The 20,576-nt window shown below is 41.7% G+C and overlaps 2 protein-coding genes across 2 annotated transcripts in view; one reads left to right on the forward strand and one right to left on the reverse strand.

The window, feature by feature from the left end:
* LOC142095435 (uncharacterized) overlaps positions 1–20,576 on the forward strand; it is a 296,495-nt gene that overhangs the window by 14,646 nt on the left and 261,273 nt on the right. The window lies entirely within an intron of this gene.
* LOC142095271 (uncharacterized) overlaps positions 766–20,576 on the reverse strand; it is a 28,613-nt gene continuing 8,802 nt past the window's right edge. Inside the window, exon 3 of the mRNA XM_075178212.1 lies at positions 766–3,098. Within this exon, the coding sequence (XP_075034313.1) occupies positions 2,054–3,098 (1,045 nt within the window). The 3' untranslated portion in view covers positions 766–2,053. The remainder of the gene's footprint in view (positions 3,099–20,576) is intronic.

The following is a 20,576-nucleotide window of genomic DNA, read 5'->3' on the forward strand; positions in this document are numbered from 1 at the left end:
TGATTTGGATGCAAATTCCCTCAAATTAAAGCTGAAAGTCTGCAGTTAAAGCACATCTTGTTAGTTTCATTTCAAATCCATTGTGGTGGTGTATAGAGCCCAAAATATGAGAATTGTGTCGATGTCCCAACATTTATGGAACTCACTGTACATCTGTTTTAGTAAAGGCAGGACTAATGGCAAATTAATGAAAGGTGCTTAGTCTGTTTTGTATTAAGTGTTACTCAATTTTACTGTGTAGTACTCTCATAATGAGCTGTGCCCTAGTGATAGATCAGATAAGCACACTAGGTGGATCTAGTCTTTGGAGAATACAACTATAAACACAGAATAAGTGATGACAAACAGAGAAAGAATAGAACAATTGAGGATAAACTGTAAAACCATCAAGTAAAAATTTTGAGACTGAAAAAGAAGGATATGAAAGGAAGAGATGGGGGACCAACACAAGAAAACAAAAGATTAGTGGAGACAGATAATGTAAGTGTGTTGGTGTATTTAATAAGCTGGTTTCCTCATGCTAGCTATACAGCTCTATTTAGCAGGGTTGGGTACGCTAGACCGATGTCCACTACTCCGACTATAAACAGACTTACCTTCAACCCGACGCTGGAGATCTCCGATGGGAGCACCATGCTGACAGCAAGTGATTCCGAGTGTTCGGCTCTGCAGGCTGACGTCATCGGGACGTTTGTCAATAGAAATGTAAAACGGCAATGTCGGGTTAAGTGTTTAAACACTTAACCTTAGGGATCCCCACATTGCCGTTTTAAATTTCTATTGACAGACTTTGTGATGACGTCACCCTGCAGTGCCGAACACTCGGAATCACTTGCTGTCAGCATGGTGCTCCCATCGGAGATCTCCAGCCTCGGGTTGAAGGTAAGTCTGTTTATTTTCCAATCGATTTTTCATAATTTCGGATTTTCTTTGTAGGCCTTCTTCATGTTGGAGTAGTGGTAATCTTAAAAACGATTACCACCGATTTAGCAATGCTGCCATACTGATATCTAAAGGCTTACGTACAGTGCCATATACACACTGTGGTGCCGCCAGCCACACAATGCAGCCTATTCCTTCACTAGGAAACAGAAAATGTCTGTCTTCCCTGTGTGCAGGACACAAGATACTCCTTAATAGGCAGCTTATATCACAACGGTGCTGTAACCCATAGCAACCAGGTTTTTGCTGTGACGGTTTAATGCATTGCGAGACCGCTAAAATACTCGCGCTCCAAAAATATTACCGTTAATACGGTAATATTGCGCGTAAATACCGTTAATACAGTAATTTACTCGCTGGATTTCAGCTCGCAGCTCAGGGAGCTGCGAGCTGAAATGCAGTGAGATATTACCGTATTAACGGTAATATTTTTGGAGCGCGAGTATTTTAGCGGTCTCGCTAACAATTGAATACCCCCCATCATATCTTTACCACTTTGTTACATACAGTTGGAGCACAAATTACCAACAAATGTCGGAAACAGACCACCCAAGAAGTGCAGTAGGCCTGCCTGGTCATGCCACAACAATCCTACCCAGCACACTGCGAGACTGGCCTTTCATCACATTTTAAATCCCCTATTATTGGTATATTTCATTTCTTTATTATATGTTTTTAGGGAAAAATGAAATATGTACTGTATTCGGGGCGAGATCCTATTGAAACAATGGCAGCAATTCTGCGTTATATTAATCTCCTGGGAACCAGCAAATAAACCATTTTTCTATCTCACCATAACTTTCTATGTACATAATAATTAAGTGAATAATACATAAGGGAGTTATGTACTTGAGGGCTCGTCGACCTCCTACCTTAGGTGATTCAAAAAGCATTTTACAGGGGAGTAGCTTTTCTATCTAGTACTGGAATGGAAAAGACAAGCAGTGCACCAATTCCTAAAGCTTTATATAACTATGTAACAGTAATGCTCTGTACATAATTGTACATTCTAATACAGGAGTATATCCTGTGATGTAACTGCAACTTTAAAGGGGAATGCTCTCCTTTATAATCGTCTATATTTATAATGACAATTAAAATGTTTTAAAAATTAGGAAGAAGTCATATCAATTTCTCCTGCATGAATTGCCAAATGGCGGGTCAAGTAACTCTTTAACACAAAGCATTTTCCACATTTAGAACACTTATGGGGTTTGTCACCCTTGTGAAGCTTCTGATGGGTAACTAGCCCGGACCGACCAGTAAAGCATTTGCCACATTCACTACATGAAAATGGTTTCTCTCCTGTGTGAATCCTCTGATGTACAATAAGACCAGAGCGGTCTGTGAAACACTTCTCACAATCTGAGCATGAGAAAGGCTTTTCTCCCGTGTGAATTCTCTGGTGGGTGATGAGGCTCGCTTTACTGTTAAAACATTTCCCACATTCCGCACATGAAAATGGCTTCTCTCCTGTGTGAACTCTCTGGTGTGTAATAAGATGGGAGCGACTAGGGAAACATTTCCCACACTGGCGACATGGGAATGGCTGTTCTCCTGTATGAATCCTCTGGTGTATAGAGAGCGCAGAGCGATCAGTAAAAGATTTATCACAATTAGAACAAGAAAATGGTTTCTCTCCTGAGTGAAGACGTTGGTGTGTTACAAGATTTCCATTACTGGCAAAGCATTTCCCGCATTCCAAACATACAAAGGACTTCTGCTTTGTGTGAATCTTTTGATGTGTAGCAAGATTTGAGCTACTGGTAAAAGATTTTCCACACTGAGAACAAGAAAAGGGCATCTCTCCTGTGTGAATTCTCTGGTGCGTAATAAGATGCGAGCGGTTAGCAAAACGTTTCCCACAGTCAGAGCATGTAAAGGGTTTTTCTCCCGTGTGAATTCTCTGGTGCGTGTGGAGTCCTGATCGATCGGTGAACCTTTTCCCACAATCAGAACAAGCAAACGGCCTCTCCCCTGTGTGAATTCTCTGATGCGCTGTAACATTGGAGCGATTGCTGAATCGTTTCCCGCACACAGCGCAAGCAAATGGCTTCTCTCCTGTGTGAATTCTCTGATGTGCCACAAGTTCTGACTTCCGTATGAAACATTTGCCACATTCAGTGCAAGAAAATGGCTTCTCTCCTGTGTGAATCCTCAGATGCACGTTGAAGTGTGTTTTGTGGGTGTATGATTTTCCGCAATAAGGACATATGTACATTTTCTGGTTTGTACGACCTGCAGTACTGTTTTCTGCACCATCATGAGAAGAATTATACTCTATTGTTTCGTCTGTTATTATAATGCTGTGCATTGATGTGTCTTCCTCCTGCTTAACTTGCACTGAGGCCCTTTCAATGAGCACAGAGTCTACGAGATTTTCTCCAGCACGTGTGACAGACTCTTCTTTAATATTAGGTTTATGTTCTACAGGTGAATAAATGTTGATACCTTCACTTCCTTTCTTCTTATAGGCCAATTCAAAATCAGCTGTATATTTAGTCTGTACCTGTTTTCTTAGACTGTAGTCAACATCTTCAACATGTCCAATCCCACATGTGATCAAATTTCCCTTAGCAGAAATTACTGACTTTTCCTTCATATTACTAGATGTATTTATGGGCTCATCTGTGTGTGTATAAATGTCTGCGACTTGGAGATTCCCTCCTTCCCCGGCCGATTCCTCGATAACATATCTCACTGGATGCCCTTTTCGCTTTCTTTGTTTAGCTATACTTACGGGTTGTTCTCTTTGTAAAGTCTTACTGTCACCATGATCTACTCCGCCATCTTTGAACACAACAGGGTTGGTCAAGTCTTCAGGTATACTTCTGCCACTGTGACCATCTGTTAATTAAAAAAAGTAATAGAGTAAATAATGAGTTTGCAAAATCACAACACTTCTATGTTTTCCAACAGCCTAAAGTCTATTGTGTTGTAGTACAAGTTTCAGTAATAAAGCAAGTCTCATGACGGAGGTGGAAATACTCCACATGGGATGACTGATGGGGTCTGTGTCCATTCCGGGGTAACCAAATCACATGGGGGCCTGGTAGTGCCATTGGCAGATGACTGCACACACATGCGAATAGCGGTCATTTGTCAACAGAATATTCCTTTGTGACTAAAAGGATCTGGACTGATACATGAGGTGTAATATCTAAGATTGTGACCAGCAATAGAAACTGGTAGTTGACCGTGTTTGGCCTGCGCTTTATACACTGAAGATCTTCATATAAACAAACTTGACTAGTAAAAGGAAAATTATATCTCCAGAATTAAGAAACTGACGTTTATGGGAACACCACAGTTTTGGCCAGAGAGGATGAGAATGACAAGAATACGGAAATCATTTGTTTTAATGGGGTAAAATACCAAGGGCATATTTATTAGCAACCAATCAGATACAAACTATCATTTTGTTGAATGTACTAAATAAATGACAGCTAGAATCTACTTGGTTGCTATAGGCAACATCACCACTTTTTCAAACCCGCATGTTTAGTAAATATACCCCTAGGTGCCTCTACTTGCATTTCAGCCTTCTCACAGACCCTTCAGGATCTTTGTCTGCAGAAGACATGGTAAGACCGTTAGAATGTTTTAAAAAGCTATACATGCCAAATGGAGACTACAACAGTTGTTTGGGGTACTGCAACAGTCACTTTTTGTTGCTCACACTGCAAGCACTCACAATATAGTAAAACAGTGATGGAAAACTGATGGACTTATTGAACATAGTATTTAATATGTATGCTGTTTCTGGATAGACATAGGTATGTCTAGTTGAAAAAGTAGGTGGGTATTTAAACAAAGCACCAGTGTTGCATCACTACTTTTACTTATAATAGTATATTTTTTGGAACGATGTGGGACTCCTGAGTGTTGTAAGGCAACCTTTGTAAATTTGTGTTGTGCTGTTGTGTGTTTTTGTACTTACAATATACTGTCTTATTATCTAACTCTGTGTAACAGTTTTTCACCAAACTTTGATACAGATTTATTCACAAACAAGGATGCTGCGTATCACATGGATGTCATGTTCCCAGGGCTGCAGCAGTTAACATGTTCATTACACCGTTCATCTACCCTTTTGCCAGCTTCTGCAGAATTTTACTAGCAGAAAATTCATAAAGACTATATTTCAGAAAGTAAAAAACTTGTAAGTAATCCTTACTTCAGGAATCATCTTTTAGATCACCCACTTTAAAACAAGATAAAAAGCAATCTGGGACATTGCTGCCGCAACAGCCACTGTGGCCTGGGATGATCCAGACGGCCCAAAATGTAAAGCCGCCAACAATTTAGTCAGCAGTGGTATTGCTATAAGGAAGCCGATCATAGGCTCTAGGCCACCCTGCACAGTGGCCAGAGTTTCCAGGATGACGTGAGGTGGGAGCCTGAAGTGGCTTCTCACCTATGTCAGGCATCCTAAAGAGGCTTACAAGTGATCTTTAAAAACACGCTCTCTGTGCGTGACTTGCAGTTGGTGGGTGCTGCTGTGCTGAACTCTCCTGCATGGAGAGCCACCATGATTGTACGTAGGCCTATTTGACACATAATGTGTATATCATATATCTCATCCATGCATCATGTCTGACACATGGATAGGATATCCAGATGATAATGACTAGTGAAAGTATGAATAGACGACCATCCAGCTTCTTCACGAAGCTCCACCACAGAAGCCTTGCTTGCCCAAGGTGTTGCCAATGCTCATGTTGAGCGGACACTGAGGATCTATGGCACTTTACACCCATTATTCTTGCATGCTTGCTTAATTACTTCTCTGATACACTTGGAGATGATCTGTTAAAAGGAACATAATCTCTTCTAGGCCAGTCGGAATTATGAAGAGCTCTTCTGTGTTTCTAAAGCCTTCAGTCCTAGAAATATATATGGAGATTGCTCTCACCAAATCTAGTGAATGCAGTTTTCCTTTATTTTCATCTTTTGAATGTGAACAAAATGATGATAACGCAACTTCCTGATGAATGTGGAACATACACACTACTTGGGGTAGAAATTCTGTATAAACTCTAAGCACAGCCATATCCGTATAGACATTAGGAAAAGGGTCCTTGTACCACAGTGCTTGCAACTCACCAACTCTGCGAGCAGATGTAATTGCTACCAGGAAAACCACTTTTGGGGTCATTAACCTCAAGGAAATGTTTTGCAAAGGCGCAAACATGAATCCATTTAGTACTAAATAAAGATCCCATGAGGCCACAAAGGGTCTCATGGAGGGATGAATCCTCTTTGCTACTGAAGAATCAAATAATCAGATATTGTGAGGCTAACTTGGTATCTAAGAATACACAATGCAGACACATGTATCTTAGGTGTGAATAAAGCAAGGACTTTAGCAAAATCATCCTGGAGGAAGTCAAGGGTCTGTGGAACCTTCGTTTCTGCTGGATTGAACCTAAAACACATCATGCAATGAACATTTTCAAATCCTGTAATAGATATCTGAAGAATTTATCTTTCTTTCCTGTAACCGGGTATTAATTTGTCCTTTTCTCCTGAGCAACTCCCGCTCAATCTCCATCAAAGTCATCCTCTATGGATCTGGATAAAGATTTGAGTCTTCGTGCAGTAGATCTTACCGAAGAGCCAAAGGCTAAGGCTGTTCCCTGAGCATCTCCCAGGCTACCTGAAACCACAGACGGTGAGGCCAGAATGGAAGTATTGCTATTACATGGAAATCAGTCATCTGTTAACACATTCTGTTTTCCTGCTACATGTACCGCTGTGAGTGACTTCAGAGTGCCCTGCGCCCAGGACACTATGTTTGCTACTTAAACATCGAGGTCTGGCTTCATGCACCTCCTTTCTGATTTATGACGGCTACCACTTTCCTGCTGTTTGAGAAATATTCTGAGTGTTGAACTGCTTTCCATACTGCTCTCATTTCTAAGACATTTATGTGAAGACTTCTCATGGACCTCTACAAACGGTCTACCTGTGCCTGTAGATAGCTCCCCATCCTGTTGTACTAGAATCTTTTGGGAGTATTATCTGTCTCCAAAAGTGACACTGCTTTTGTTCTTAACTTTGGCACCCCTGAGAGACATGTCTAGTGGCCTCTGACAGCTTGATAGCATGATTAAGAGATATAAGAATATGGAATCACAGAAGTGCCAACTGGAAATCTAGCATGTACCATCTTGCCCACAGGACGATCCCTGTGGTGGATGAAACCTTCCGCAACAAGAGAAGTCTCTTCCTTATTGAAACCTGACACCAAGTCTCAAGTTGATGTGCAAGGGACTGGATCCCGATACACATTTGCCCTCGATGGTGTCTATCTGGACCTCCAGGAACTGTATTCTGTTGTGATGAAATTACCTTTTCTTTTTATTTACAATCCTTCACATTGATCTAGAAACTGTATTCCGAATTCTCCACCACATGAAAGTCGTCCAGATAAGGTCATACCATGACTCCTCGTTTCCTCACTTCTGCCATGAGCATGATTAGAACTTTGCTAAACATTCTTGGAGATGTCGCCAGGGCTGGCAAGTGAACTGAAAGTGTTGGCGCAGGATGCAGAATCTGAGAAACTTTATGTAATGGACCACAACAGGAATATGAGAATAGGCATCCCGACTTCTGACGGATGTGAGAAAGCCTCCTTTGGCTATGGGCATGAAGAGGGTTTTTCACAAATCCCATGTGGAAATGTCTAGTATGGATAACATACTTAACAGACTTGTTGAGCTTCTTCAAATCCAGAATTGGTGTATAGATTCGTAAAGGATTCCAAAAAAATGACATCACTGTACCACACAAAATAAAACATCAGCTTCATTGCTCAATAGGTGTATGCACACGTAAATATGGCTACTTGGTATATGAAGTGTAAACTTGTAGGAGGTCTTGTCATTGAAAAATAGAGCACCTACGCCTTGCTCAGCATTTCCACACGGGTGCGTTTTGCGCCGGACACACATGCAGAGTTGGACGCAACTGCGTCCAAATTGCAGGCTTAAATTGTGTCCTCAAAAAGCGCATGGTGTTAGATATTCTGAGCTGGGTTCACCTTAACTCCTAGAAAATTTTGCCTTTTTTTCCCAGATGCAATTTGCGCTTCTGTTTTTGGTGTAAATTGCTTTCAACTATACATAAAGCCTTGGATGCCTAAACTTATCATTGGTAAGGAAGGAAGAGGTCCCTGCAAGCTGCTGACTGTAGGGGGGGGGGGGGATAATCTAACGGGAATGGAACACTAAACTTTCTGCAGTAGGAAAGGAAAAGACAAGTGATCACAGTCAATTCAATTTAGAGAAATGTATATAACATTTCACACAGGGAACATATAGGCTAAAATAAATAGTGGGAACATCTTGGGCTTTGTGCCCTGTCATGAAGGTGGGGTTGACCTGTGTTAATGCTGCCTGTGTACCTCATTTCATCATAGTAACATAATACTCAACATCATCATCATAACACTGTCTACATATAATTAAATTGGCAACAAAAATAAAATAAAAAAATGACAAACAATTCATTAGAATACTAACAGCACTATGGAGTATTTCAAGGATTATGTTAGCGAGATCGGGGCTGCATGTTGACAGAGGCAGTGTTGTAATGTGAAGAGGGAATATGCATGAAGCTACAGACTAGATAGTGGAAGGAACAGGGTCCCAAACAACACAAAGGTGTATATTTACTAAACTGCGGGTTTGAAAGTGGATATGGCTACGGCAACCAATCAGATTCTAGTTATCGTTTATTTAGTACAATCTACAAAATGACAGCTAGAACCCTATAGGTAGCTATAGGGAACATCTTCATTTTTTTGAACCCACAGTTTAGTAAATATACGCCAAAGTATTGATGTCAGGCTCATGCAGAAAGATTTGTGGTGTAAAATGGACCTCTCTATTAAACAAAGTTCATACATTGAACATGTTCATTTTGAGAAAATGTCAGCTTGCTGTGCCGTTACCCTATCTCCGCAGTATGGAAGATGATATGGGACTTTTGTTACCTTTGCATAAAGAATGCTACCTCTTCTCTGTGCATTATCTGTGGTGTAGAATATCAGGATACATATCTTACCTGAGTTGGTGTGATGTAGATTATCCATTACAATCTTGTAATGACCTTTAATGTTATCTGAAACATATGGGAAATATCATTACAGCTGTTATTCTGATACTGTTATAGTGGTGTAAACATCTCACTGTCCAGTCAACAGAGGAGTATTGTTGTCATGTAGAAAATCACAGTCTCAGACAATACAAAGAGGATATAGAGGAAAGGTACCAACTGTGACCTGATAGCCAGTAAAGACTACTACTACTACTACAACAGGTCAAAATTACTTCACCATGAGGGGGTGATGTACAGTGAGTACTACACCAGTTTGCATAGGGTATTTTGCATGAAATCGCTATGCACATACCAGTGGCGGAACCCGGAGGGGGGGGGCGATCGCCCCCCCTAGCAGGGGCTTGCTGCTGACGGCTGCACGGTGCAGGTCCGTTCAGGATTGACAGTATGCTGCCCGGCTGCTCTGATTGTGTTTTAAACACAATCAGAGCAGCGGGACAGCACACTGCCAATGCTGAACGGACCTGCACATACTGTGCAGCCGTCAGCAGCTTTAGAAATTAGAAAGGGGGCGGGGCCTAAATCGCCCCCCTAAAATCGCCCCGGGTAGAGCAGTTGCCTAGATCCGCCCCTGGCACATACCCTGAATAACATAAGCGTCCTGGGTCTTGCGCCAGGATAGGTGGGACGGGACGTTCTAACATAGGCGGAGTACAGTAAGGGAATGTACACGCAATTGTGAATGGATGCCAACCAGGTAAAAGCCGTAATATTTGAGGGCGGCCATGGCCAGGTGCAAATAGCGGCTCATGAAGATAAGGTTGACTGCATTAGTGAACCGCTTGTGATTGAATGTTTGTGAATACTCCGCTGATGATGATTGGTGCTTTCCTCGCTGGGCATATATTATGGCCTTAACTTAAAAGCACATACTGCTGCATTTTTCTGCGACTGCCAGTAGCCTGTACCATGACAACTATATCTGTTGGCAGTTGTCGGCACGTACTCCTTTCATAAGGTTTCAAACTGTCAGTCTCAGACATTTATAAAACCAGAAAGGAAGAGACCAAAGCTCACACCTTCGCACATTCTTAAGCTTACGGATTTTGATAGTGATGCATTTTTTTCATTAAATATTACATTTCAACAAATAATTACCTTCTAAAGCCTAAAGAATAAACCTAGGAATAACATCTAAATGGTAGAATGTGGAAGGGGGTGTGGGGGTTGTATTGACCAGTTGGCCAATACTAGAAAACATGTACATTTCCAGGACCAAATCTTTATCACTGAGGCTGTCCCTGGAGAATAGCGATAGTTGGTAACTTTGCACCATGTAGATAACAATGAATTATTGTACTAGAGTGGCGCTGATATACTGGCTATATATTGCATTACAGGCATTTCTCTTCCTGCTGCTAGGAGAGCCCAATATAGCAGATTACAAAAGGCTACAGATATTGCTGGTAATTGTGAGCAATAACAGATCCATCCACACGCTGAGATCATTGAGCAGAACCTGCCCGCTCAGCACTAACCTGCAGCCGCCTCTCTCCTCCGTCTGATGCAGGAGCTGAGTGACCGGAAATCACTGCAATAATATCCCAGCCCGAGAAATGGGGAATTATGTAGTTGCGTATCAACGCTACTTCCTGGTTATGCGTTCCAAGCCTCTCTCTCATACCAGTGGCTGTATTGTGATTGGCTAGAAGTGGTGTCATGTGATTCTGTGCCCATTAGGACTCTGGGGATTGTAGTCTTCTTCGTTATCCGATGTTTATAAGTGGCTAGGCGACCGATTCGGCCATGAGACAGGTACAATAACTGCAGATACAAATGGGTCTGCTCCTGAACTTACCACTTTAGCTGTTATTGCAGTCACCGGGCTGTTTTAATTCATTGATGAAAAGGGGTGTTTGTTAACCCTCAATGAATTGCCCCAGCCTAGGTGACTGCAATAGTGGCTGAAAGAGGGAATATTGGGAGCAGAGCCATTTGTACCAGGTGGAAGGGGTCAGATTGGAGGGTCTGAGACACAGTGTACAATAGTGATGGGCAACCTCATGCATTGTGCACAGGAGGGCTCAGAAGTCAGCGGCCCCAGGTTCGCCATATTATTTGCTTTAACAAAGCTCAGGACCTGATTAAGGGCATGGTCATGTGATAGGGGTTAGGAGGGGGCAAAGTGTCTTTGTCGCATCACCATAGTCCCGACCTCTACTACATAGTTGCATACTCTCCCGGAATGTCCAGGAGACTCCTGAATTTCTCAGACTCTTCCTGGACTCACGTGAGAGCAGAACATCCTACTGGTTTTCGGCCTGTTCAGCAAGTTAAAGCGAGGGGCGGGGCTTAGTGACGCAAATCTTGCGTCATCACGGCCCCATCACCTGCTGTTATAGGCCAAACATGGTAATGACAGTATAGGGGGGGGGGGGGGGGCAGTGATACGTTTCACTGTCCCCACATGCCCATCTGACCCCCAAAAGTTGCCAAAGTTGACAAGTATGCCCTACGATAAAATGCAGAAATTTGCGCCATTGAATAGCAGAGGCAAGGTTTAATGACGTGATTGCCCATTAAGGTATGGTGACGCGATGACGTCACCATGCCGCCCTCCATAAGGATCAGGGAGATATTGCCTGGTCTTCCGGGAGGACTCCCCGAAATTCAGGCGCCTCCCGGACATTTCGGGAAAGTAGGCAAGTAGGATTAAGGGTTCAGGCCGCCCAAGACGCACACTCTTGTGGCGCCCTACGCTTCCCACACCAGGCTAATACGCAGTAGGTAAAAATTAACTTGTCTAAATTTAAGAACCCAGCTTCCTTCATCCCTTCCATCAATGTTTATGTATCTGTGTTTTCGAATCTCACAGCAAACTCATTTAGTTTTCATCAAAATCACAACTGTATAGCAGAACAGAGGCACGAACGAGCATCAACGAATATTGAAAGCTATATGGAAGAGGCATATAGTCTACAGAATGATCGCACTACCTACACTACCCTACAGCAGAATTCAAAAGTGACCTGAACAAATTTCTTTAAAAAGGGTTGGGCATGAGGATATTTAATAAAAAAGAATATGAATTTCTCATCTCAGATCACCCAGAATCCGGGTCTTTTTCCATCTCCCTTAAATACACAAAAATCAGGAAAAACCACCAGGAAGGCCCATTGTACCTGGGATAGATTCATTGACCCAAAACCTATCACAGTATATAGATCAGTTTTTACAGAATATAACGTATTTCACCACATAATCATCCCAGATTATATGCTAAATTTTTTGGGCAAAAAGTGGGGTGCGACCATTATGTGAAATTGTTCCAGTCTTACTTTTAAATAATTTATTACACACTTACATTTAATCTTCTGTGTCCGAAGATTCTGCGCCGCCATCATTGGCTTCATTATCTGACACGCCACTCGTATACGATTTGTTTACTTCGTCTTCGCTCTGCCACAGTGCGTCATCTTCAGATCCATCTAGTGCGTTCGAAATTCCCGTCTTTTTGAAGGTTTTGATGACTGTTTCGTGTGGTATAAGGTCTCAACTCTTAATTAACCACATGCATCTCAGTTCCAAGGACGGGCGCTTAATATTTCCAGGAGGCGTCAACTGGTGATCTCCGCTCATCATCCACTCGTTGTAGAAACAGCACAAGTGGTCTTTAAAGGGTTTGCTTAGACATACATCCAGTGGCTGCAAGATTGATGTTAGGCCACCGGGAATGAATGCCTGTTGCATCATATTTTCATGGAGAAGTCCATCCAACCCTTTGGTTGCACTCATGAATTCCGCAGGGAAATTGTATTCCCTTAGGCATTGTTTTCCTCTTGAAAATTATGTAAGTTGGTAACTTCCTTCCATCAGGTCACGAATCAATGCAGGAATACAGCTAAGGAGCTGAAGAGTATAAACAGAAGGTGTAATAATGAGCTTTGCAGTAATTACCAGGTACACGGCTGTTGCAGGTAAACAGGAGGCATGGCGAGATCCCAAGCAGCAAGTGCAGGGAAATGCAGAGGTAAATACCAGGTTCACAGATGATGCAGGTAAGCAGAATGGATGGAGAGATTCCAAGCAGCATAAACCCAGAAGCACAGCAGAAGGAAGTAACAACAATGTAACAACAGGATGTGACAACAATAACCAGCAATGTATGATGGGAGTGACAAGTATACATAGAGGAAAACCCAGGTGTAAGGAATAATTATTTCCACAAGGTAACTCTTAAAGCGCAAGAAACAGGCACAATAGCAGCACCTCTGGTGATCAGAGGTACTGCTGCTGACACATAAAATGAAACACAGAAAAAGTCCAGGAGGCAGGGGCTGTCAATATAAAGCAGCAAGCTTGTAGGCAGGTCGTTACACATCAGCTGTAATGGCAAGCATTATAGTGCACCGTAATTTCTCATAACCACTGGTTTTCATAGATACATTCGATTATACTTTTAGCGCAATAGTGCTGTTGCGAGGCATAACGAAAAACACTGGACTCTGATCAGCATTATCGATTTGAGACAGTGAGTATGTATTTTCCTGGTGCGTGAGCAAGACAAATCGATCAAAGTTTTCAACCTTGTCAGTGTAATCAGGTGGCAACCTTTGGCAAATTGCGTCGTTGCATGAACCTCATAACCCAGCCACGACTCGTCTTAAACAGAGTTGTAAGAATGTTGTGTTTGCGTGCTACCTCCCGTGCCTTCATTTGCAACATCTCATAAGATACGCTGCAGCCATTATTACGCATTTCCTTGATATACAAAAACACTTCATCAATTTGTGGAAACTTGTGTTTTAGAACCTCCAAACGCGCATCTAGAAAGGTTTGTGTTCTTTAGCTTGTCTTTTAGTCTCCACCAGTCTCACACTAACTTTTCACTCACTGAATATTGTCTTTTTCCGCAGCTCTATTTCCATGTATCACGTTACCAGAGAGTTTTCAACTAGATCCTGATAGTTCAGCCGAGATTGACGTTACTTCAGCGAGGGGCGCGGAGTCTAACAAGTGAAAGGTGTTCACCAGTGATTCCCGCAAGGGAATATGGGCTTTTGCGGCTTCCACTTGCAGGTCGCGGTCCCCTGGAGAAGTTCTCAGCGAACACAACAGACGGAGCGTAGAATCAGGTAGAAGTAGTGCTGTCACTTGATAGTGGCGTTTAGCCGGGAAGTTTGGCAGCGTTGTCACTTGGGAGAGGAAATATAGCTGGGATGTTCAGCGATGTAGTCACTAGGGAGCTGGTTAGCTGGAAAAGATAGTGTCGCCACTTGGAAGTGCTTTCACTGGAATGTCAGCAGCGTAGCCACCTAGAGGTGAATTCCCCGGAGAGATGTAGCTTGGGAGCTGAAGAAATAGCAAAAACACAGGAGCTGTTTCCAATCTTAAAGTCAGGGACTGACTGAAAGAACCAGCATTGAGTTCTGGTCAGAGGAGGTAGATATAGTGCAGTTCCTATTGGACAGCCAATAGAGGGCAGTGAGAACACATAAAACAGTTAGACAGTTCTGTGCATGCGCAGAACCACTGACCGCCGAACGGAAGAAGGGGAGAGACAGCGCTGGAGGGCTGCAGCAGCGTGGACCAGATAAGTGAAAAAAGAGAGTCTTGGTGGGAAAGGCCTCCGGAATCAGCGGACACACACGCCGGCTCCCGGGGAGACAGCGGGAGTCCGGCGTGTGACACCATGCTGTTCAATGAACACAATCACTTTCAGCTTGAAGCCCGCAGAATAGTTTTTCTATTTACCCATAATGAGAAATTGATGTACCGGTATCACTGGCATACGAACTATACAGTATAACTAGCGCGGGAAGATGCAAGTCTTCCCATATCATGTGACTTAGTCACCCATATGCCACTGGTGAATACATTGCTGCTCTGTTTGTGGCGTGACAAACAGAATTATACCATGCGATGATTACGTAATGAAAGATCCAAAAAACACGGTGCGACGATTATGAGGTGAAATACGGTAGTCAAACAAAAAAAACTTTTTACTTAAAAGACACTACTCATATACTCAAAATTCTAGAGATTATTACATAGTCTTCCTCCCATTAATAAATAAATGGTGATGATGATGATGATGATACATAGTCACGAGTGATGTCAAATCACTCTACACTTGCATTAGCCACAAACTTGGATGTGAAAGTGTCAGAAACTATTTAGAAAAATCAGAAAACATTCAAGTGGACCAAATGGATTTCAGAATAGAAAGCATAAAATTCATACTCACAATTACTTCAATGATGTGTACTATCTACAGCAGCAAGGGACTGCGGTGAGGGAATGGTGTCTACCAGGGCTGAACAGCCTACCATGTTCCCCTGTACGTGGGTAAATACACCCAGGCAGATATCCAACTTAACCAATGCTAGCTTTTAATAATGGAACAGCAACAACAGGCACAAAACCAACATATGTACAGGAGTAACAATTACAGGTATGCACAATGGACACGAGTGTAGTACATACAATACAATACTGGTGCTATTATGGCCATCTTGGGAAATCCGACTATAGGCTTAGGCTTTCCTGGGAGTGCGAAGCCCCAGTGACTGCCAGCAGGGCAGTGGTCCGGCTTCACTGTCACCTAGCTTTTGGCGAGCACACAGATTCACAAGACCTGGGGTAACTTATCCAAAGGAAGAGGAACAAGGGTCCTCGCAGTCCTTCTCCTGATCTCTGTCCTCCGTCAGCTGGCAGGAACCATTACCTCCTGCACCAGCCTGATCTTTCCTCCACCCCCCCTGACACTCCACTGCTCTATCTTATACCCACCCTCTTGGGCCATAGTTACCTGCCTGTAATCACTTTTTCCCTCCCTCCCTCTCTTTCATGCTGTGCCTGAGCCCCCAGAGTTATAGTGCTTACTGTTACTTGTACTGTGCTGTTTCACCTTGTACTGTGACATTGTTTGTCCTTGTACGGCGCTACGGATACTTTGGGGCGCCCTATAAATAAAAATTAATAATAAAATAATAATAATACTCACAGAATAGCCTCAGGCTGTAGGGGTGTGCAGACTGTCTGCTGTTTCTTAGGATATAAGGAATACAATACACGTTTCCTAATTAAGGTGCTTAAATCAGACACAGAAAGCCACAATGTCTGGCTTGTTAATACACTGCTAAACATTATCTTGTTTGCCTACAGATGTAGCTAAAAGCACAATATTACAGTTTCTCATTTTTAGCCTGTAACGTGTGGTTAACTAGCAATGTAAATAGCAGAGCCAAATATACACAATCTATATAAATGGTTACAGCATAATGTAATGCTGACTATTCACTCCATTGTGTTTTAAACATAACACTTATCTGACTAGATTTTAACAGAGACGGGGACACTACCCCTAGCTAGATCTCCTGTTGTCTAGGTAAACAAAGATAGTTTCTGGTAAACAATAGTCTGGTCTTCCTGATATATAATTATTGATGTATTGTTTCTGCAGACCTAGAATACACAGAGACTTACTCTGTTAAGCTGGGTACACACTACAGAAATTTCGACCAACTTTTTATGCCGAGCGATTTTACATGCGATCGATGTTCCGATCGCTCGGTCCATGGACTGCATACACACTAGCCTTGTTTAGGACGATAAAGGGAAGAGCGGACGTCCCTTTAGCGACTTTTTACAGCCATGTTGTCCTGAGCAATGACTGTAATTTCATACTCACTGTTGTGGATCGGTCGGAAGTTTATACACACTACACAGCGGAAACGAGGTTGGAACAAAAATATTAAACGGTGCGACAATCGTCCATTTGGGCAGACTTTCGACCATCGTGTCACTGCACACACTGACCCGACTTTTGAACGAGAGGTCATATGTCGGCTGATTTAGCCGATTATTGGATGAAAACTGTGTAGTGTGTACCCAGCTTAAGCAATAGGAAGCCCTCAGACTATCAGGAATACATCACCTACAGTGTAATAGATAATATGACACAATCTCATATATTACCAATCTGAAAGCTAATATTCATACACAGTATGTGGGTGAGCACAGACATGCTATGGGAATGAACACACATACTGAATACACAGTCATAATGTGTGCTAGGGCAGACCCCTAGGGGGACATGTGGATAAAAAGTACATGTTCAAAAGTATCGTGAAAACTGCTATGGGGACTCAGTTTGCGCCAAGTTACGAAAATCTGTTCATGAGCTGGTGAGAAAACCATTTCATTTGGAGCAGAACAGGGCTTGGTGCAAACTTAGTCCTCTGGAGGAGGTTCACAGATGACATAATATTTATATAGAGAGGAACCTAGGAATCACCGGACGAGTTCCTAAAGTATATTAACGACAACAACAGAAATTTAGAATTTACCTCCATCAGCAGCAAGAGTCATGCTACATTCTTAGACTTTGAAATCACAGTGGAGAACAAGATACACACTGCCACCCCCTTTAAACCGGTGGATTGCAATTGTTACATAATGGCCACAAGTCATCATCACCCTCAGTGGTTAAACATTGTTCAAATCTAGAGTCATATGAAAGCCAAGGAAATATTCTCAAAGAACATTTCATAGAAAAAAGGTACAACAGGGAGATAGTAGAACAGGTATTTGAGGAAGCAAAACACAAGGGGCTAGATTTACTAAACTGCGGGTTTGGAAAAGTAGAGATGTTGCCTATAGCAACCAATCAGATTCTAGCTTTCATTTATTTAGTGCATTATTCAAATTAACAGCTAGAATCTGATTGGTTGCTATAGGCAACATCTCCACTTTTTCAAACCCGCAGTTTAGTAAATAAACCCCAAGGACAGAACCTCCCTTTTGGGAATACAGAACCACGAACAGGAGAAGGGAGGGCAGGGAATCAGCCTACCATTAATCACACAATATTCAGAAGCCTCCATTAAAATAAAGAAGATTAAACAGGAACATTGGCACATAAAGACGAGGTATTAAAAACTGTACTACAAAGCAAACAGATAACCATCTTCAAAAAAAAAGCACCAAATCTTAAAACAAAAGTTGACATCCAGTGCCCTTGTAGTCAAGGATTCCAAAAGAGACACCTGGCTTACAGGTAATGTTATGAAAGGTTTCTACCCATGTGCCAAGTGTGCAGGATGTAGAACCACTAAAAATAGCAGTACAAAACCCCTGTAAGGGTTCCACTCATGCACGAAGATACAATACACCTTGGAAGATCATATTACGTGCGACACAAAAAAAAATCATATATTTGATCACCTGCCTGTGCGGTATACAATATGTGGACAGAACAGCCAGGAAATATAAAAACCTGGGTGGCTGAACATATTAGAAATATCAAAACAGACAAAGAGACACAAAGTTTATCCAATCACTTCAGGACACACCACAACTGTGACCCCACAACCCTAAGATTCCAGGGAATGCAGCACGTCAAACCACATTGGAGAGGAGGGATCTAGGGAGAAAATTTAACCAATTAGAGACAAAATGGATTTATGATCTTGAAACCTTGACACCCAAAGTGCTAAATATATAGAATTAGCCTCTTACGGCTAACTCTGGCTGGGTGAAAATTAGTATAATATCAAAATAGGTAGAATACTCTTTCTATGGGGCAAGAGCACGGAGGTAGACAGCAGTAATACATATAGTATAAAATCATGGACCACGTACGTTTTAAGCGCAGACTTTCATACACATAGAAGATGTTCCATATCAATATAGACTCCTCCCACTTGATGATAATTATTCCGTGTCTATAGGTGGATATACCAAACCTATAACGAACTCAAACGATACAAAAACAGGGACAATAATAGTGCAGTATGTTAACAACTTGATAATGATAGTCCCAAAAGAAGTCCCAAAGGTAGATTGTTTATATTCATTCACTTTGTGCAGGGAACGGAAACGACACCAAAAAAGAATCCTGTGTTGTTCATATCCAACTCCCCCAATGATATTATGCTTACAAGAATGCAAAAGGTATTGGGCATCTCGTGTATATATATTCAGAAAACTCTCCTTCACATCCCCTCTCAGGGTACACTCCACCGATTAGATGATGCAAAACAAAAATAATAAAACACAATCTGGTGCATTAACTTTAAAAAAACATGTTTATTATATAACCAACATGTCATGCTTCACAAGTAAAACATGTATAAAAGGTAATGCATATATTCGTACCAGATTCAGCTGTGATCATATGTATATGTTCAAACGTCGATTCTATCCAAAAAACGTCAGGTAACAGGAACACAAATCAGCTTACAACCTACGCGTTTGACTCAATTTTGAGTCGAAACGCATTACCTTTTATACATGTTTTACTTGTGAAGCATGACATGTTGGCTATATAATAAACATGTTTTTTTAAAGTTAATGCACCAGATTGTGTTTTATTATTTTTGTTTTGCATCATCTAATCGGTGGAGTGTACCCTGAGAGGGGATGTGAAGGAGAGTTTTCTGAATATATATACACGAGATGCCCAATACCTTTTGCATTCTTGTAAGCATAATATCATTGGGGGAGTTGGATATGAACAACACAGGATTCTTTTTTGGTGTCGTTTCCGTTCCCTGCACAAAGTGAATGAATATAAACAATCTACCTTTGGGACTTCTTTTGGGACTATCATTATCAAGTTGTTAACATACTGCACTATTATTGTCCCTGTTTTTGTGTCGTTTGAGTTCGTTATAGGTTTGGTATATCCACCTATAGACACGGAATAATTATCATCAAGTGGGAGGAGTCTATATTGATATGGAACATCTTCTATTTGTATGAAAGTCTGCGCTTAAAACGTACGTGGTCCATGATTTTATAATATTGTATTTTGGAGAGAGGTGGACTCTCCATTCCACGTATTAGGCTGCAATCTTAGTGAAGCGCCATATCATTCTGTATTGTGTATAACAGTAATACATATAGAATGGCCCTGCAGGCCATATTACGCCATTGTATACCGTACCAAATAACTGATAAAACATGTACTTAATGTTATATCATAAGGATATAAGTGCACTACTTGTTTACAATTATGTAGATATACACAGAACAGTATTTTACAATTACACCTCTGTATGAAGGGCAAGGGGATGGAGGCAGTGAGGAGGCTATGTCTAGATAGGCCCTTGAGGATTATTCCATACCATGTTTGTCACAAACGCCCAGCCTGTCCCAGATACAGCAATCTGAACAGCTGCGATCACCTTAGTTAATTAACAATGAATACACCTTTTCTGTCACCACAAAGGATTTATTAAGGTGTCCTTATGTTCACCAAAACCACTTGTTAATGTTTCACAATTAAATCACGTACACCTGTAGCATGAGCCTCCTTGGGCTTCGTAAATTCACAAAGAATGACGGAGAAATACGCTAGATTAAATATGTTTAATCTGAAAAATATTTCCAAGGCTTATTTACAAAAAGATAACAAACAGACATACAATGGGTTGCACAAATGAGTTTCAGAAAATAAAATAGGAAATAAAACCAGGATCCCTACTTACAAGTTCAGGAATTGGCATGTGAGGAGTACACATTTAGAACAATGGCACATTTCAGTCATGGTCATGGTAGAC

Source organism: Mixophyes fleayi, chromosome 6 (assembly GCF_038048845.1).
Source record: "Mixophyes fleayi isolate aMixFle1 chromosome 6, aMixFle1.hap1, whole genome shotgun sequence".
Lineage (NCBI taxonomy): Eukaryota > Metazoa > Chordata > Amphibia > Anura > Limnodynastidae > Mixophyes > Mixophyes fleayi.